At 39.8% G+C, this 19547-nt stretch overlaps 1 protein-coding gene across 1 annotated transcript in view; it reads left to right on the forward strand.

Annotated features, from left to right (window-relative positions):
* Positions 1–19547, forward strand: part of LOC136747246 (roundabout homolog 1) — a 289683-nt gene that overhangs the window by 265774 nt on the left and 4362 nt on the right. Inside the window, exons 5-7 of the mRNA XM_066700194.1 lie at positions 11801–11921; positions 14276–14414; positions 15401–15528. Of these exons, the coding sequence (XP_066556291.1) occupies positions 11801–11921; positions 14276–14414; positions 15401–15528 (388 nt within the window). The remainder of the gene's footprint in view (positions 1–11800; positions 11922–14275; positions 14415–15400; positions 15529–19547) is intronic.

Here is a 19547-nt window from a genome sequence, read left to right on the forward strand (position 1 = left end):
TGCAAAATGCAAATCCAGCCCCGCCCCTCTGGTCAGGTCAGCCTCTCACAGCAGTGGGTGTGGCATGATCCCTGTAAATGGAGGTGGCTGAAGTGTAGTGACAGCGAGTGCAATATATTATTTTTTCTGTTATTATGAAAAGAGAGATCCTGTCCGCACGCTGCATTGAAAAGGAAACAAAGTCAGAAAAGGAAATTCGTAAACACCCCATTTTATTTATTTGTGGAATCAGGTGTTAAATGCTCAAGAGAAAAAAGCAGCAAATGTTTCAGCTTCATCAGTGCTTAAGAAACGCATATCATGAAGCTCAGTTTTTCCGTTATGAAATTAACTTTGGGGAAATTCAAAACATGTTGAAACTTCATAAATGCATATCTTATGATGCATTCTAAATTAAACTTTGCCTGAATCTCACAATCTCGCGTATATTGAGTGTTTTATACACGGGTACCCCACAATGCATCTGGTTACAGGCATGACCCGGCCACTATCACAGTTCACTGGTTCAGTGAGTGGACCACTGATGACCAGGACTGTGTGTTATTTTTCAAAAATCCATTATGCTGGTGTGATTGTGGGCCAGTGTCTCAAAGGAGGAAACAATTCTCTGTGAGTTTATACTTCACACCCTGGGTAAGTGCTCTGTTGGCTGCTCACAGTATATGGAGCCAGTGTCCATTTAGTGGATCAGTGACCAGTAGCTCCACTGACTGTTTATTGTTTATTGGGTTGAGTATTTTACATTGCATAAATAAAAACAATTCAGTTTTTAATACTTATGATTAAAATCATTTAAAATATCAGTCATTAAAATCACTTAAAAAAATTTAAAATCTTTGTGATTTTAACACAAACTAAAACAATTAACTTTAAAATAAACGTGCTCAAATCAACAAAACAAACGTGATAAAAGCAAAAATTGCACACCAACAAAAGGGTCAAATACATTGAAAATAACTGAAAATGCATTGAACAAATTAAAAAAACAATTAAAAAGGAAAAAATAAAAAACAAACAAAAAAAAGTCCAATGCATTTTAAATTAAACCCAAAACGGTCAATGTATTTGACAACAAAATATAACAAAACTATATAAAAAAAAAACCCTGAACAATGTGATTTAAAAACAACTAAATCTTTAAAAACACTTAAGATTCGTTTTTTTAAAATCTTTTTAAAAACAATCAGCCGTAAAATCTTTAAAAGATCTTGGACTCGGGCTCCAGCAGGGGGAACTGACCGTCCCCGGAGGTGGGTCCCATCATGGGATCCTGAGCTCCCCCAGATCTTGTATACGCCAGTTCTTGTAGGCTTCCTCCTTGCCCCTCTGATGGACCTCCAGATTGACATAGTCTCTTACAAACACCATGCCCCTCCGCGCGATGACGATCGGGTCCAGCTCCTGCTTATTGAACAAACAGATGTTCCGTCCCTCCCACAGTGCCTGCTTCACTGCGCAGACGACACGCCACCAGCACCTCAAGGTAGATGAAGAGATTCCCTTGGCCGGACCATACAAGATCTGCTGGGCGGTCGCCCGCGCAGGAACGGCGAACCTGTGGAGGAACGGAGAAAACAGGAGCCAGACCCTGTGGGCGGAGGGGCACTCACTAAAGATGTGAGCCTCCGTCTCCTTCCCCAGGCAACCCTTATAGGGGCAGGTGTCATAAGGAGCTATGCCCCTTCTGTGCATGAACACTCGGGTGGGGAGACACCGACTCACAGCCATCCAGGAGACATCTTTCTGCGTGTTCGTGAGGCAAACGTGCGTAGCGTTAGCCCAGATAAACCGGCAGGTTTCGGGAGGGAAATCTTCTATCCGGCTGGTCTCCTGGGCAGATCTCATCTGACTACAGATGGTCTTATAATCCCAGGAGGCCAGCACAACTTTATGGAGGCCTACTTCGAGCGCAAAGGCTCGGAGCGCCCTGTAGAACGGCGGGGGATCCCACGAGTGCGGCCTGGTGTTATCCATGGCGCAGAGGCCGAAAGGTCTCAGGCTGCTGGCAAAATAAAAGCGGTTCATGAAACTCACTTTCTTGCCAGCAGCCTGGATGTTCTTGACCACATAGGCCAGCCCCTGCGCCTTTATCAGCCGCACAACGTCCGGGACCCCCCTGCCTCCATCCAGGGTACCCTTCACCATCTGCACTCTTTTCAGCCTCTCCATTTTGCTCCCCCAGACAAACCGAAATATAATTCGGGTCACTAATTTTGCGATGACCTTGTCTGGGGGGAAGATCATTCCTACGTAGAGGAGTATCGGGAAGAGGATGGCCTTTACGACCAGCACCTTACCAGCCATCGTCAAGGTCCTTGTGCTCCAGCCGTGGATCTTCCTTTGGACCTTTGCTATGGCCTCCTCCCAGCTCCGGGTGCCCGTGTTGGTCCCGTCGATCGTGATCCCCAGAACCTTGATAGACGGCTTCACAGGGAACACGGTCGGCGGGCCCCGGCCGACAGGCCATGCCCTGGAGAGGTAGACCTCGCTCTTGGCCTTGTTCACAGCGGCCCCCGTCGCCCTGCAGAAGCCGTCCAGCAGTTCCTCGACCCTGGCCACGGACGGAGCGTCCGTGCAGACCACGGCCACGTCGTCCATATAGGCCAGGGCCTTCAGTTGCTCTCCGCCGGAACCCGGGAGATGGAAACCTGTCACCCGGACGTCCCGGCGGATCGCCTGCATGAACGGCTCCAAGCAGAGGACGTACAGCAGGGCCGACAGGGGACAACCCTGCCGGACCCCCGACCTGACCGGAAATGGTTCGGTCAGGTGGCGGTTCACAAGGACCCTGCTGCTTAGGCCGCTGTAGATGATCTTGACCCACTTCCTCAGGCCAAGAGCGAGACCCATCCTCTCCATAACGAGCTGCAGGTATTCGTGGCCCACTCTGTCGAAGGCTTTCTCCCGGTCCAAGCTGATTAGGACCAGGGGAAGCCCTCTCTCGTTCGAGTAGGCCACGACATCCCTGAGCAGCATGGCGTTGTCGGCCGCCGATCTCCCCCGGGCACCACAGACCTGGTCGGGACCCACGACTTGAGGGAGTGGCCGCTGCAGTCAGTGCTTTGGCCAGTATCTTGTAGTCGGTGCACAGGAGGCTGACTGGCCGCCAGTTCCTCAGATCTTTTGGGTCTCCCTTCTTGTGAAGAAGGGAGAGGATACTTTTCTTCATCGAAGGGGCCAATCTGCCCTCTCTGTACATCGACCCCAGGACCTGGCCCAGATCTTCCTTAAGCACCTCCCAAAAGATCTTATAGAACTCAGCAGGGATCCCGTCGGGACCCGGTGTCCTTCCAGAGTTAAGACTCTTTATCACCTGGGAGAGTTCAGTGGTGGTGATCTCTGGATCCTCCTCCTCCTCCTCGTCCCCCTCATTGCGGGACTCCAACAGGGACAGAAAGTGATGGATCAGATTTTGATCCACCACCTTCTGGTCGTACAACTCCCTGTAGAAATCCCGCACCACTGTCTCAACAGCCTCTCTGCCCTCCACCTCTTGCCCCGAGGAGTCGATCATGGAGGACATTGCAGGCCGCCTCTCCTTCGTTTTCTTGAAGAAGAAGCGGCTGCATTTCTCATCGTCCTCCATGATGCGGACCCTGGAAAGGACCTTGATCTTCTCTTGCTCCTCCCGATAGAGGGCGGAGAGACTCAGTTTGACCCGGGCCACCTCCTCAGCTAGGTCGAAGCCTCTGAGCTGTAAAAGACTCAGGCGCTGGAGGCGGGCGTTTAGATGGGAATATCTCGCCCGCCTCTCGCGAGCTTTCCGTTTCCCCAGCTGAATGAAGTAGCCCTTGGTTCTTTTCTTCATCATCTCCCACCACTCTATGGGAGAATCAAAAAGGTCCTTCAGGGTCCTCCACTCCTCGAGGCGTCTGCTAAAGGTCTTAATCACACGAGGGTCATCGAGCAGAGAGGTGTAGCTCCACTGACAGCATTACAAAAACACAATCAGACAATTTGATTCCCCGACAATGCACCGAAACGGCTCACATTACACGGTTTACTGATGTACCACCCCACTGTTGTGAGAGGCTGACCTGACCAGAGGGGTGGGACTGTATTTGCATGTTAGCTATATATTTATTTTGCAAACTCCACATTTAACATTTATATTTATATTTGACATTTACATTTATATTTAACATTTATATTTAGACTAAATATTTATTTAAACGCTCTATATATATTTTGTGTTAAATCTGTGAAGAAACACACTCGAAAAAGGTGTGCGCTGTTTTACATTTGACACCCCATATTTTAGAGCAGAGTGTTGCATTGGTCTGGGAAAATATTATTTAAATATTTAAAATAAAGATCTTAGTGTCATAATCTTCAATTAAGAAAACCAATGTATTGATGATTATCGGTCATGATTCTCATTTGCAGAATGGAAACTTTCCCCTGGAAGCATTTAAATAAGTCTGGGGTTAATGGAATTTAAAGTGACACCCATAAACAAAAGCCGTTGACATATCCTGTCCTGTGAACTGCTATCAGGTCTCGGAGATTAAAGAGGAGCTTGGCGGTTCACTGTGTAATTAAAAGTAACAACTCGCTAATCTGTTTTAAATGAAATCACATTATCTGGGTCACCCATCAATTTCCGATTAGCAGATCCAGTAATCGAGTTTGAGAAATCATAATGAAGTTCTTCTTGGCTCTCACTAGAGGCAGGCAGAGAGACACTTGTCATTTTCATTTCAGGCCCGTGATATTGCTCTTCCCCACCTGTTAGAACAAAGAGCTGCTCAAAGGGAATGCTTTGCCATCAAGTCTTTTCAGAAACACCTGGATCCTTTTGAAGTCTCTCTAATCTGTTCCTCATTGCAACTGCAAAGAGCGGCCAGGACCTGCCTGCATTGCTGTTCTGGGTTTGTGTTAATTATACACAAAAGTTTGAAAGACTGCACTGCACAGTTCCCCAGCCAAAGGAATGTTATATGTTGTCTCCATATCTTTAGTCTAAAAATAAATACTTTAATAACTCCATAACATTGGAAGGAGGATTATACTGCAGAGTAAACTGAGGAAACCCTGCTTAACTCCTGAGATCTTCCCGCCTCGTTCTTGTAGCGTTTGGCCATTTTATTTTAATTTTAATTTGATCAGTCTAGACATTTCATAGTGCATGAATGGAAAATAATTGCTTTCATTTATCTTGTCTGATTAGGAAATAAAAATATACTGTATATAAATGCCACCCTGTATAAAAACTGCACCTTTTGAAGCAGAAGAAAATATGTCTTATGGGAGTGTTAGATTTTGAATAGCTTTTGTCTGAACTGAAATTCTAAAAGCTGAAATTGAGGTAAGCTGGACACCGGGTGCTCTTGAAATGCAATACAAAGACATTCAATTGTAAGTACATTATAAAAGAAGCTTTTGTGGCTCAGGGAATACACTGGAGAAAACAGGCCCCAGCAGACCGTCCGAGGTGGGTAATGGGCCATATTTAAGATGAGGAGCTGTGTGTTGGTTGAGGCATCTACAGCAAGGCTCTGGAAACTCATCTGCAGGACCGTCTGGTATCTGAAAAGAGCTGAGACAGCAGACAAATGGCTCAGCTGTCAATCTGTGATACAAAGCAGGGGGCCTGCTGCGTTATGACGGACAGGTCATATCAATTTTGTGAAAGGGAGAGATCTGGGAATGCACAAAGCTCTGTCTTTCCCTTTGCAATGCCCTAATTAAGCACCCACATTTCAGATGGTATCTGGAGGAGCATTAAACTGCAGCTCGGCGATATCCCATTCAGAAGTGACAACTCAAGATGTAGGGCTTCTCTGGTTTTATGTCTTTCTTTTACCGTGCATGTGTTTTGTCACTCATAAGGGCCTTTGTCATTTTGATTTGCCCCTGTTATCCATAGGGATACTTGATTTACATTAAAGGAGGAAACTGTTGCACTGGTAGTCTGGACATGTGCAATAGTGACTCCACTTGGGGAGGTCTATTTGAAAATCAGAGAGCCTGAGGTCAGTGACTTTGCTAAAATAATCTGTCAGTATCAGCTGACCTGGACAGGACCTTAATGAGCACTCGATTGCCTTCTTCACCTCCGCTCACAGCAGTCAACTCTGCTCCCCTATCACACGCCTCTTTCTGCCCTTTCAATCCATCAACAGGGAAAAAGTTTGTTCTCAAACTGCTGTTAACACAAATTACCATAGCAGTCTGTCAGTGTTGGCAAGACCACTTCCGTCCACCTTTTAAAATTTTAGCACATTACGTAGAGTCAGCAGTGGTTGAAATAACAATTAATATATTTATCTACTCATTCCAGATTCTGAATAGTTTTAATCAAATATCCAGTTTAGAATTCAAACCAATTCCAGGTTGTGAATTAGTCATAACTGGTGCATAAAGTGAATGGTTAAAGTTGTCATGAATTTTCAATATTAAATCACCCCCAACAAAGTGATGTGTAATGGCATTTCAGACTTAAACTTAGACTAAGCCATCCTATACAAGCTACAACAAAGGGATATCTTAAAAGAATGAGGCAGGATACAGAGGTTTTATCCAAATAAAGAAAGGTAGACTTCTCAAATTGTTAACCAAATTGTTAATTACAATTACTTATACTAGTAAAATCTAAGGTTTAACACCATTTCCATTTTAAAGCACAGACGTTCTCAGAAAAAGTGCAGTGCAGCATAAACCAATCAGCCATAACATTATGACCACCTGCCTAATATTGTGTAGGTCCCCCTTTTGCCGCCAAAACAGCCTTGACCCGTCGACCTCTGAAGGTGTGTTGTGGTATCTGGCACCAAGACGTTAGCAGCAGATCCTGTAAGTTGCGAGGTGGGGCCTCCATGAATCGGACTTGTTTGTCCAGCACATCCCACAGATGCTCGATTGGATTGAGATCTGGGGAATTTGGAGGCCAAGTCAACACCTTGAACTCGTGATTCATAAGACCAGACCACCTTCTTCCATTGCTCCGTGGTCCAGTTCTGATGCTCACAGGCCCATTGTAGGTGCTTTCAGCAGTGGACAGGGGTCAACATGGACACCGTAACTGGTCTGCGGCTACGCAGCCCCTTACGCAACAAACTGCGATGCACTGTGTGTTCTGACACGTTTCTATCAGAGCCAGCATTAACTTTTTCAGTAATTTGAGCTACAGTAGCTTGTCTCTTGGATCGGACCACATGGGCCAGCCTTTGCTCCCCACGTGCATCAGTGAGCCTTGGCCACCCATGACCCTGTCGCCGGTTCATTGTTTTTCCTTCCTTGGACCACTTTTGATAGGTACTGACCACTGCAGACCGGGAACATCCCACAAGTGCTGCAGTTTTGGAGATGCTCTGACCCAGTCGTCTAGCCATGATAATGAGATCATCAGTGTTATTCACTTCACCTGTCAGTAGTCATAATGTTATGGCTGATCGGTGTAGTAATCTCTAATCATGTACACAAAATATGTTACAAAATATACTGCATCAAAGCAATGCAAATATGTTGTAACTGTACTGTCAAGGCACATTCAACATATTTTACCTTAAATCCACCTGCACATATAGGATAGGTCATATAATTTACTGATGTCTTAACTGTAGTTTCAACTTTTGTTTTTACATTATTTCTGTGACCACTAATACAATTTGCATATAGTGCTGGTTTTTTTTGCTTCAGTTTTTTTTTAATACTTGCACATTCCATAGCAACTATTTACTTCATGATGGACACAAAACAGTAAAAAGGAAAATATTTACTACAATATGGAGTAAACCACTATAGTATCTTTGTTATATTGTGTTATTATTGTTATTATATTTATATTTGTTTTCCCTTTTGGTTGTTCTCAAGAATTCAACAGCTTGACTTTTGGGACTGCTTGGAGAAAAATACTTGAAACATCTTAAAACAGGTAGAAAATAAAGATTGAAGACCAAGTAAAAGTGCTGTTATTTCTATTAGCACTATTAATTTATTTAATACTATTGCAGATTTGCATATTTCCCATTTAAATTGTATGCACACAGAAAGAGCTATGAACAAATAATCGAGTTATTCTAAATGAAAAGCCATGGTTGGCATTGTTTCTTGCTTATGTGCTTTCTTACAATAACATTTTTTTAACCCATACATTATATCATACAGGAGACAACAGGAGATTAGAAAGCATGTGAAACTGATTCTGCTTTTGCAATGATGCATTAAATATACTCCAATACAGTCTGTATTCAGATATCCTCATTTATCAGATATATATCTTTCTGGTGGTAGCTCCTAACATTTGTGTGCACTGCATAAGGAGGAAATTAAAACATTCACAACTGCTTATGCAAGATTTTCCCAAAGTGTAGTATTTCCTCAGCTCTGAGGCAAAATGGATAAAAAGAAAATGGGATCAAAGAAATACACACAGAGAAAACTTGAAAATGATAAAAAATAAAAAATAAATAAAGATCTGAAGGTCTTCAAGGCAAAAGGTGGTGCAGAAAACTACTGACAGTAGAAAACTTGAATTGTGAGAAAATGTGTTCAGGAATGTGAAAACAACAGAAACAGACTTTCAAAGAAATCTGCAGCTTTGTTAATTCATTTGGCAGATGTGTTGTGTTTATGTATGAGCTCCATTATGATGGCTGCACTGCTGTGGCAGGACCCAAATGTGCAATAAAGACGAAAAACAAACAGGTAAAGAGAAGAATGGCCAATAATCCCCTTTTTTATGCTTTTCAATGAAGTGTTGAAATACGTGGCCTTTCGTTGGCTGCACCCACCTGGAAAAGCCATTTGTTAACTGCCTTTGGTTTTCGCACAAAGGGGGAAGGCAGAAGCTTGCTGGTTAATAAAACCCTGAGGCATATTCTTAAAAAATAGACAATTAAAGAAGCAAGGATGTATAGGTACACCAAAAGCCAACATACTTCTCAAAAGTAAACCAAATCTTACATATAAACATTAAAAGGGCTGTTTATAAATGGAAGAACAGAACAAATGCACTTAAGGGCTTTGTAAACATAGGAAATTATTTTCTATGGAAAATTCATGTTAACAGTTTGCTAAAACTTCAGAAAGGGCTGGACATCCTGAAGATGAAACCGACGGGATGCCTTTTTCTCTAAAATTACCTCTGAAGTTCTGTAGAGTCGTTGGCAGAATAATTAGCCGTGCCACCATCACATCCTCTCACTTGATGGTTTAGAAAATGAAAGGCTTGGCTCTTTCACATTGATGCATGTCCTGCTAAGCACTTGACAGTCATATAATGGGGTCTAATGGCTGCCCTAGGTGAAATCTGCTGCACTTGTGGAGGAGGAAATTTATCTGTTCCCTTGGCCAGCCGCTTATGCATTTTATCAACCTCAGCTCAGTCACACAGAGCAACAGGTTGCCTGAATTACAACAGAGCTTAAACGAGAATGTTTCCTTAGCCTGCTTTGCATAGGTACAGGTGACGGCATTCAGCTTAAATAGAGGGGTTTGGCTTTGCTTTAATACAGAGCTCAATAGCGGCCAGACCCGCCTGTAACCGGCTTTTATTGCAGACGCCTGTTATGACTTTGTTGCGTCAAACAATGTAACTAGAGTAAGCGTGAATGTGAAAAGTCTGTTATTATTAAAGCTGAATTCATTTTTACAACCAATACTTATCCATTTTAGATTTGTTGTAATGGCTTAGAGGGAGCATTTTGATTTATTTTTATATTTATTTTATTCTTTTAACTAATCTGACTCCAGCTAGGTCCTTTGCACAGTGTATGTGGACAAAAGCGTATATATGTAAAAAAAAAAAAAATCAGTCCACAATGTATTTAATAGCTTTTAAATTACAGTTAAGTCTAGGCACAAAAACAATAATTTAAAGTTTTTTATGTGATGAAGGCCCAGCCTTGCCCTTAGTAATGACTAATACAATCCTGTAGATAAACGTCCGGAACACTGTCCACTGTTTCCCAGCAGCTGGTCTGCTTGGTTGATTCTTGATGCTTCCCAGAGGTGAAGGCTCTGAGTAGTCATTGTTTGTGCAATACTACTTGAACCACTGTGTTACACACCGAGCTTCGTGGCTAAGTGCAATTGTGTGGGTAGATGTAGGCTCTCATTATAACATTGCGTCAATTTTGGCAGGATAAAACTACTTCTGTGCAGCATAGGATTTAATCCATTACCAGCAACAAGGAGCTTTGTCCAATTTACTTTGTGTTTGTGTGTGTGTATATGTATATGTATATGTATGTGTGTGTGTCTGTGTGTGTGTGTGTGTGTGTGTGTGTGTGTATGCAGTTGTAATCTTAAATAGTTATTTAGTGTTTCATACAGTTCAGTAAATGTGCATTATGCTACTCATTTATGAATTATATATTTTCACAGCTTGCTGAACATTGATTCAGCCTTGAGAAAACTATAATAATTCCAGTTGATTGAAATTAGATAAGTTTGTGTATGTTGGAGGTCAATTTAACTATACATTAACTATATACAATTTAAATATGTATTGTATAATCATTTATTTTAAATTACAAACTATTATGTAAATACATTAAATAAAAATATATAAATGTATGTATGTTGCTGTATGTTCAACTGGAAGTAAATAAAGTTTCAATAAATGTGGGCAACAGATCTTCTTTTTTCTTCTTGATGGCAATTTTTAGGAGTTATTTGTGCTTTCTTTTCTCTGACAGATAGTCTTGACCTTGGTTTTTCTCAAATGTCATACACTTTGAGCCTTTAAGCCCAGTGAGCTTCCTGTAAAGAGCAAAGCAGCAATGTGATGAGACTCCTCAATACCCAGGCACTTCAAATACAATCAAAAGTCACTTTATTTCCATTGTGGCTTTCTCAGGCTCTTTATTTAAACCTCTTGGAGTTATACATTTAAATAATCCAAACATCTTATGAATACTACGTTTAAGGAGGAAAAAATGGCCACCAAAGTCTTCGTGTTTCAAAAACAAACCCCAGATGTATACGGATGTCAGTTTACCAGTGAGACAGGCTCTAAAGCTGTCACCAAGTTGATTAGCTGTGACATCTGAAATACTTTACAGTGGTTTAAACATGTATAGGTTGTAACCCATACTAAGGACCACTGCACCTTTCAGCATGGTCATGGACTGATGGTTTTGATATAAATGCTTTAAAGAGCTTTTTCTGTGGACTTTGACTCTGTGGAGAAAGGAGTGGGGTCACCAGATGTTTTTTTTGTTTGTCTGTTTTGCTGTTGTTTTTGCTTTTTAATTACAATTAATTGCTCTTTCATTCAGGAGTATTTCATATCATAAGGCAATCTCTTACAGATACATGACAGATCTTTTTGGTTGCATTTTAAACATTCACATACAATTAAATCCTCTGTTGACATGGAACTGATTTGTACATTCCTCCCTAGTTTGGTTGATAACTATAAGAATTCAAGCTAGTCTTGGCTTTAATTCTATAGGAACAGCTGAAAATATCAAAATAATGAATGTTTATGAAATGTTTATGAAAGTTTATGAAATTCAAACCAGCACCATGGCTCAGAACATGAAATCAATTACATGTTTAGGAGAGAGAGAGAGAGAGAGAGAGAGAGAGAGAGAGAGAGAGAGACTGGTTGACATTGTCACCTCCTAATCTTAATGTACATGACAGCCCATAACAGCCATTCCTAATTGATCAGTACTGTTTTACTGTACTAGGGATGGCTGTCTTCTTACCTTCACTTACAGACCTTTTATATTCATTTAATTTGCTTAACCATTTCTGGTTAAGCAGGGCTTTTCCATGTAACAGTATTGTATGTCTCATTCAGCCATAGATGGTTATTATATGTTTGTTTTTTGCTGTTGTCTTTCAGATCAGAGGAGGAAAGCTGATGATCACAAATGCACGGAAGAGTGACGCTGGAAAATATGTGTGTGTGGGCACCAATATGGTGGGAGAGCGGGAGAGCGAGATTGCCGAACTCACTGTGTTAGGTGAGACAACATAACATTTTATCTGTATCTTCAAAATACCATTTTTGTCATAACTGCAGAGCACTTGAGTCCTGTTGTGGTTGGCCATTGTTCAAGTGCATTCAAAGAATTGAAGTTACATAAACCTTTCAATCCAGTAAGGTAAGTGGCCACATCAGAATCTTTGAAGTCTGCAGATGACACAGTAATGTAAGTATGTGTTTAAACCTCCAATTTAAAGCATTTAATGTGTTTCTGCACTATTAAGACCTAAATGTATTCTGCATGCTAATCAAAAGCATTGCTCATGAATTATTTATTTCCTTGCCGTGTTATACCACTCTCCGCAGTGTGATATGTTTTAATGTAGTCTTCATTGGTCATTCATTGGTTAGAATAAATTTGAAGATTTTGATTGCACATTCTACAGACTGGACTGGAGATGTTTGTATGTATGAAGATCAATATGAATACATTATTGTGGGTACATATGTCAATCCCAGCAGCAGGTGGGTGGTCCTTTAGGGTGATGAAACACAAATACTGTGGTGTTTATGAGGATGACATAGCACAAACCACAAAATGAAAAATGGCCTATATTCAAGTATATTTCAGAATTCAGGAGTTAAGATACATTTTCAAAGAAAATGTTGAATAATCTGATATTTTCTGGTCACAAACCACAAAAAGATGACAATTCTGCACTGTTTCAAAACATATTTTAGTATCTTCTGATTTTAGTACAGCTATATTATGTTATTTTAGGAAATGTCAGGATTTTGAGATAATGATAATGAAGTGAAATAACTAAAGAATTGTATGGGTTTTGGTGAATATTCCCTATTTTGTATTTATTTATTCTAGCTAAGTGCAATATTATCCCTCCCTTGTTCTATCCAATGGCTTTTTATGTATTCACCAGTTTTCAGGAAGATAAAACCACATCACACACTGAAGTCTAAGACTAAAGAGGGTGATGACTCTATTTGATTTCTAAAAACAGGAAACCTGGTCTGGGCCAAGCTGTTAGAAAAACAGAACTTGCTTTAGGGACAAACATCTCCATAATTTTAAATGTAAAAAAAAAAAAAAAAAAAAAAGAAAACTTAATTTTCGATGAATGTTAATACCAAAATTGATTATCTGTCAAACAAATGGCTTGTTCTGTATTATGCAGGCATGGTTTTACAGTTCCCTTAAACCACATAACATGCTTATGGGCAGAGGTTAAAATGAAAAGGCAGTTGTCCAACTTTCACTCTCAATCATAGCCGCTGCTTTCTTTGACTTTGATCTGCCGTTTCACCCTGCAGAGGAATGTGAAAACCTGTTTTAATGCATTGTAACTGGTCGTCATCATGTTCTTTGAGACTGCAGTTGATAGTGAATGGCTTTTATCCAAGGCCATGCTTCTGATAAATGGTATGCAAAGAAGCAGTAACAGTTTTTGTCGATAATATGAGTGTGAGGATATTAAGTGTTTTATTATTAACTGTGCCAAGGTGCAGACATATTATATAGACTAACTAATCATCTTGCATTCCATAGGATAGTGACATTGTGCTCGTCCGCATTGCTTGACCATTGACAGCAACCACTGTTAAAGCAATAGAGTGGTTAAACTGGAGAAGATTCTGCCTCTGATTGTGTATTGCCCTGCACAAATTACTGAACCTTCTTCTGCTTTGTGCTTTAAACACAAAACATAATGCCTACTTCAAGGACTCTTTAACAGCACTAGACACATAGTACACCAAGATAAAAAATTCTACTTAATGAATAATCACTAGAACAGCTTTTGGTCCAAATGTATTGAGTACAGCCCTTATGCAAGTGTAGCCTAGTACATTTAACATACGATTTGTACACATGTAATATGATTTTACTGTAGTTTGTATCATATTTTTACACTGGTTTCCTGAAGTTTTAGCATGTCATAAATGTACCAGGGTAAACTTGTAGAAGGGAGTACTGGGAGTACCAAATTGTATTATTTTTTTAAGAAACATTGCGGATTACTTACGAGACTTACAGACTTAAAAACCTGAACATGTTTCAGTTACTTCATCCAAAAAGCAAAAGAAAGTCAAACATTGCCAAGTAAGGGTGGTCCTGGAAAAACATCTTATCCCAGGAGAAGAGCTTAAAAAAAAACAAAATTAAAAAAAAAAAACACCACTACCCTCCAGAAAGAAGCATCTATTTCTCAAGGCTGTTAGGACTGAATAACCAATGGCAAACATGGCTCGAATGTTTTACTAATTGTAACTTTTCAATCACATAATGAATATGTACGACTGCTCCTGAGACAGCGGGATAACCCTGCTAACAACACACTGTGCTTGATGGATTGATTGGTTTTGTTCCCTGTGCAGAGCGGCCTAACTTTGTGAAAAAGCCCAACAGCCAGGTGGTCCTGGTGGACGACAGTGTGGAGTTCAGATGTGAAGCCAGAGGAGACCCTGTGCCCACAGTGCGGTGGAGGAAGGAGGATGGAGACTTGCCCAAAGGAAGGTACGTTGGCTTAAATTACTTTGTTTCTTTTCAAAGTTTTATTGAAACATCTAGTTATATGTTCAAACCCTAGGTTAGACCTTTCTCATGCATTCCTCCATACAGACATCGTAGTACTGAAGCCACAACCTGATGCTGTAGCCAGACAGGCAGAACCACTTAGTTCTTCAGAAGGCTTATTTAAATATTCCAACAACTGGTTAGATGAAATCTCATTGTAAATTATTTGAGGGTAAACCACATTTGAAGCAGTTACTGCCTGGTACATTTTCAAAAGGGTAGTTTTAATCTCATATAAAATGCCACCCAGTAAAGTACTAATTATCAGAATATTTTATGAATACTGACCTCCATATTTAGCTTTCAGAAAACTATATTTTGGTTTGTCCTGATACTAAATACAAATGTGTTGTATAAGCTGGGATCATACACGAATTACAAGAAAATACTAAAAATTGTGTTTTAACTTCTTAGGTGGACTAACAACTTTTAATATATAACATTTAAAAAGCAGCTCTTTCAAATAATATATTTGTCTCATGTAGAAATACTAAGAGTGCCATATTAATGATAAAAGAAAACATCATTGTCAATTAAGGGACTGTTAACATTGTTACTGAAGTGCCTCAGTGAAGTTCAGTTGCTGTAACGTATGCAGGTCTCCAAGCCAGTCAGGCGTTCTTAGAGATGGCAGCCCCAGTGTCTGCAATTAGTGCTCCTGGATTTTGTGGCAGCAGTCAAACTGTCAATTAAAGTCAATGATGAACAAGAGAACTGGGAATTCATGTGTCAGGATTCCACTTTTTTCTTGACACAAGAGGCATTCAGCCCAGAGTTGCCCTAGGTTATTAAATTGATCTTCCTTTTTATTTAATATTTAACATTTGCACCTCTCTCTCTCTTTCTCTCTCTCTCTCTCTCTCTCTCTCTCTCTCTCTCTCTCTCTCTCTCTTGTTTTTGCTGTTTTGTGGTTGTGTTGGGCCCAGGTTTGAGATTCGTGATGATCACACACTGAAGATACGGCGGGTGACAGCGGCTGATGTGGGCTCCTATACCTGCGTGGCAGAAAACATGGTGGGCAAGGCTGAAGCCCCGGCCACCTTGACAGTCCATGGTAAGAACACGTTCCTTTTGGTACTAAGGACACAGTGAATATTATCTAAGACAAGGTTTATCATTTACGGTATAATTGTGTATCCCTCTGGTTTTAATTCCTATTGAGATCTTCATTAGCAAGCCTTATTGAACACTTTAATTGAATTATTTACTATATTGATATATGAAATAACATATAACCATATACCAAAATATTGGGCTTTCATTGTCACAATTATTATTTATTTATTATGGTAGTGGTTGATACAGTTTTATATACACTGGTGTCTTTTCATTGTATAGTGACCAATTCAGAGGACTGTAGAACGCTGCTGTGAAGCAACAGTGTCTGTGAAATGTATTGGCAACAATACCTAAGCTGATTATATTGTGATAACGATTAAGAAAATTGTTGAATTCAGTTCATGTAAAGTAAGTCAATAGAAGTTGAAACAAAAACCAATAGACTCAGATTATGATCAGAGATATTTTGAAAGGGTGAGAAACAATCCATTACTTTGGTTGTTTAAAGAGGATTCAGGGAATTGTGGTTGAATTCTATACATCCCATGACATGTATTTCCTCGTACACTTGGAAAGCTTGAAAAGCTTATTTGTCTGATGTTTGTTTGTTTATTCATTTATTTATTGATGGGTATTTCCTTTAAATTTACCTTTCAGTGATTATATTTACTTATAATTAATTAAAATCAAGTTCTTCAATACTAAGATTCCACATGAACACAATTCATACATATTCAATACTGGAAGTTCAAAACCAGATGGAAGTTCTGTTCTGATTTGTAAAAAGTGGTGAAGAAGATATATGGGCAACTAGGAGTCTGATAGAGACCGATGTTTTAAAATATGTACTCATTATAAGTCAGAATTACAGGGGAAGGGTTGGGTCAGTTTTGTAAGCCTTACTCACCATATCAAAAAAATAAAAAATAAATTAAGAGGTCAAAGAAGGTCAAAGAATGTGCAAGTGAATCTATCCTCCAGTTGCGCAGCCTTTTCAGGGATGGGTTGAGACAAACAAGACCAGATGATTTGTAGGAAACATTTTCTCTGCAATTTTTAAAAGTACCTGCACTTCTTCTCTTGGTATAGAAAAGAGAGTTAGTGTCAAAGCTATTCTTCCAGAACAAGAAATGTAATCATAATAGGAAAAGAGAAGAAGAGAATGTAAATGGAATTGTGGTCTAGGCGGTGTGTCACAGATTGTGACCATTCAACAAGAAGGTATTCACCAGATCCCGAGTTTATTCTGAAAATCCTCCTGGGGTTATTACTAAACACTGGAGCCATTTACAGCTAAAGTATTGACTATACAGCCATACAGTCGGTGGGAATCGAGGACATCTAGAGCTTATTCATTTTCTGGTGAAGCGGAACTATATGAATATTGAGCACTGGGGGATCCACATGAGGTCAGATGTGTTAACAGCATTTGCTGTCTTCCACAGGAATAATAAAGTGGCAGGGCATTTTAAATTCCATATTTGTACTTGTCTACATAAGTAAGAGTGCTTCACAATTATTGAAGGAGAGAGTTTTTTTTCTTTTCTTTTCTGTTACATATATGTAATTGTTTGTTTTGTATCAAAATATATGTATCAACAATTAAGAGAGTTAGTTTTTGTATGGGGCCAAGACGTAAATCCTCAGCAGTTTGTTTTCTGAAGCCCATACTAACTCAAAACAAGGTGATAACGATTGAATGATACAATAGTTCTTGTTGATCTTTTTGAAACTTTGCATGTCCCATCTCTGAGGAGAGGTTTGGCTTCAATGTGAGGTTTCAAGAGATTAAAGTGGATGTGAAAATCATCTGTATTATGCTAATGAGTTATTGGAATGTGAGCAGATTTTTCATTCTTAAGTGCACACAATATCAGTTGTTTAATGAAGATGAATGATTTTTGTATTCAAATCATGAGGGAGTGTGCATCTTGAAATGCATGTCCTTCCCAGGAGGGTGTTGTTGACAGATTTTGTTTTTTGTTATTCACCACATCCTGCATTAAGTTGTGACTATAATTTGATCTTATTAACTGTCTCCTTTAAATCCTCTAGAGTATTCATACACTCCACCTTATAGCAAGCACTCAAAATAACATATAGCTTTTACAATGGAGAATAACCATTCAGTAAAAGTAATGTTAATTCCAGTTTAACTAAATCAGCAAAAGTATTAGTTTTCAGTTGTTTTTCAGCACACCATCCACGTTTGTTACCTACAAAACAGTTACCATTAGGATTTTAAAAAGCAATTTTTCCAGGATTCCCTCATGAGCCAAAACAGAAGTATATTATTATATTGAGATATGTATCTAGTGTTTAGAATAAAACAATAAACGTGTGCGTGATGCTGAACTCTGTCAGCCTAAAATATGTCAAAGGAAGTATGTGAGATTTTAAATCTCTCTGTCAATCATGGTTATTAACAGGAATCTTTTATCTCTTTTGGATTCATAGAGATTTACAGTTCTCTAAAGTTTACATTCTCCTTTGAACTGAAGCCTGCTTCACTTCGCCTCAAAGACCAACTGAGCGGAAGTGACTGAAGGCATATTCGACTGTAAGTTAAACAAATAGCAAACATTCCTTTAGATCTGCATACGAAACGGCTGGGTCTTTATAGGCGTGTGTACAATTTCTTCTCTTTGATGGAAGGAGTGATTAAAAACAGATTTGTAATGAAGTTTGTGAAGCATTATACTGAAAATCTCTTCTAGACCCCAAGTTGTTCCATTCTGTGCTTCTCTGTGTTACAAGGAGGAACAGACAAGGCCACAGAGGCAAATACTATAATTAAAGCCAAGTGAACTCCAGTCCCACACTGGGAAATCATACGTCTCCAATTACAACCTTTTATTTAAAAAATTTAAATGGGTAATTGCTGCCCTGAATGAAGGAAGGAAGATAGGAATGAGATGGGCTTTGAGATACTGTATCTCTCCATTCTGTCTCTCTCACAGGCTGTACCTGACTCCTCCCCCTGTAGACAGAGAGGGGAGCAGTGAAATGAAAATATTTCCCCTATGCTGAAGATATTTTTTTGGAATTCCCTAGATTGCCCCCAAAGGAAATGAGACATAACAAAATTGACTGTCTGACGAATGTGTATCTAGTCTGTAATGATACTTGTAGCTTCAGATTGCTCTGATAATACAGTGCAATGCATGAGAAAGAAGGGGAATGCTTAAATGCCCCGTTGCCAAGTCTCAGAGGATTTCATGGCTGTTTTGCTGCTGATTATTTCACCTTGGATTACCCTGCATTCTTCAAGTGATCAGCGGAGTCAGGATGTTTACAAAATAATAGTTTTTGATGATACCCCTGGTCTGCACTTCATCAGCACAAACAGTTGTGTAAAGTGTGCACGGGTTTAAAGGACCAGATCACAGATATGGACTGCATTTATATAGTTAAATCTTTGATGGAGCATTTAGTTATCCCTGAACTGTTCTAGCACAAGTGATTATAAAAAGTGAGTTTAACAAATTAATACTTAGTCATTGTATAAATTATATTGGCTCCATCAATATGATTGGTTAATTTCAGGATTCTTTCCCCTAAAAAACAGATCATTTTAGCATTGTGGTTTTAAAAAAACAACTAAATTCTACATTTCAAAATTAAACCTTTGATTTATCAGACAGGGGAGGTTTCCTGGACCTATAATTTTGACTTACGTAGAAGTTTGGCATAATCTCATGTTCCCTGATGAATGCTTGGGAAATACATGTGCTTTCGTCTACTTACAACAGAATTTGACATAAACCGTCTGTGCTCTCCAATTTCTAGCAGGATGCATTCTTCTTAGAAAGGACAACACCATTTACACACTATACAGAGAGCAGGAGACTAATCGGAAAAGAGCATTTCACTGCAGTTTCCTTAACTATGAGATAGAGATGTTATCAGCTGCTGCGCTGTCACAGCCTTGTGCAATAAACAGTTCTGCAAGGGTACCATGGTACAAAAACTTGGTACAGGATTCCACTTAAAACGTACCCCAAGGGACCATGG

The sequence above is a fragment of the Amia ocellicauda genome, chromosome 3, assembly GCF_036373705.1.
Source record: "Amia ocellicauda isolate fAmiCal2 chromosome 3, fAmiCal2.hap1, whole genome shotgun sequence".
Classification (NCBI taxonomy): Eukaryota; Metazoa; Chordata; class Actinopteri; order Amiiformes; family Amiidae; genus Amia; species Amia ocellicauda.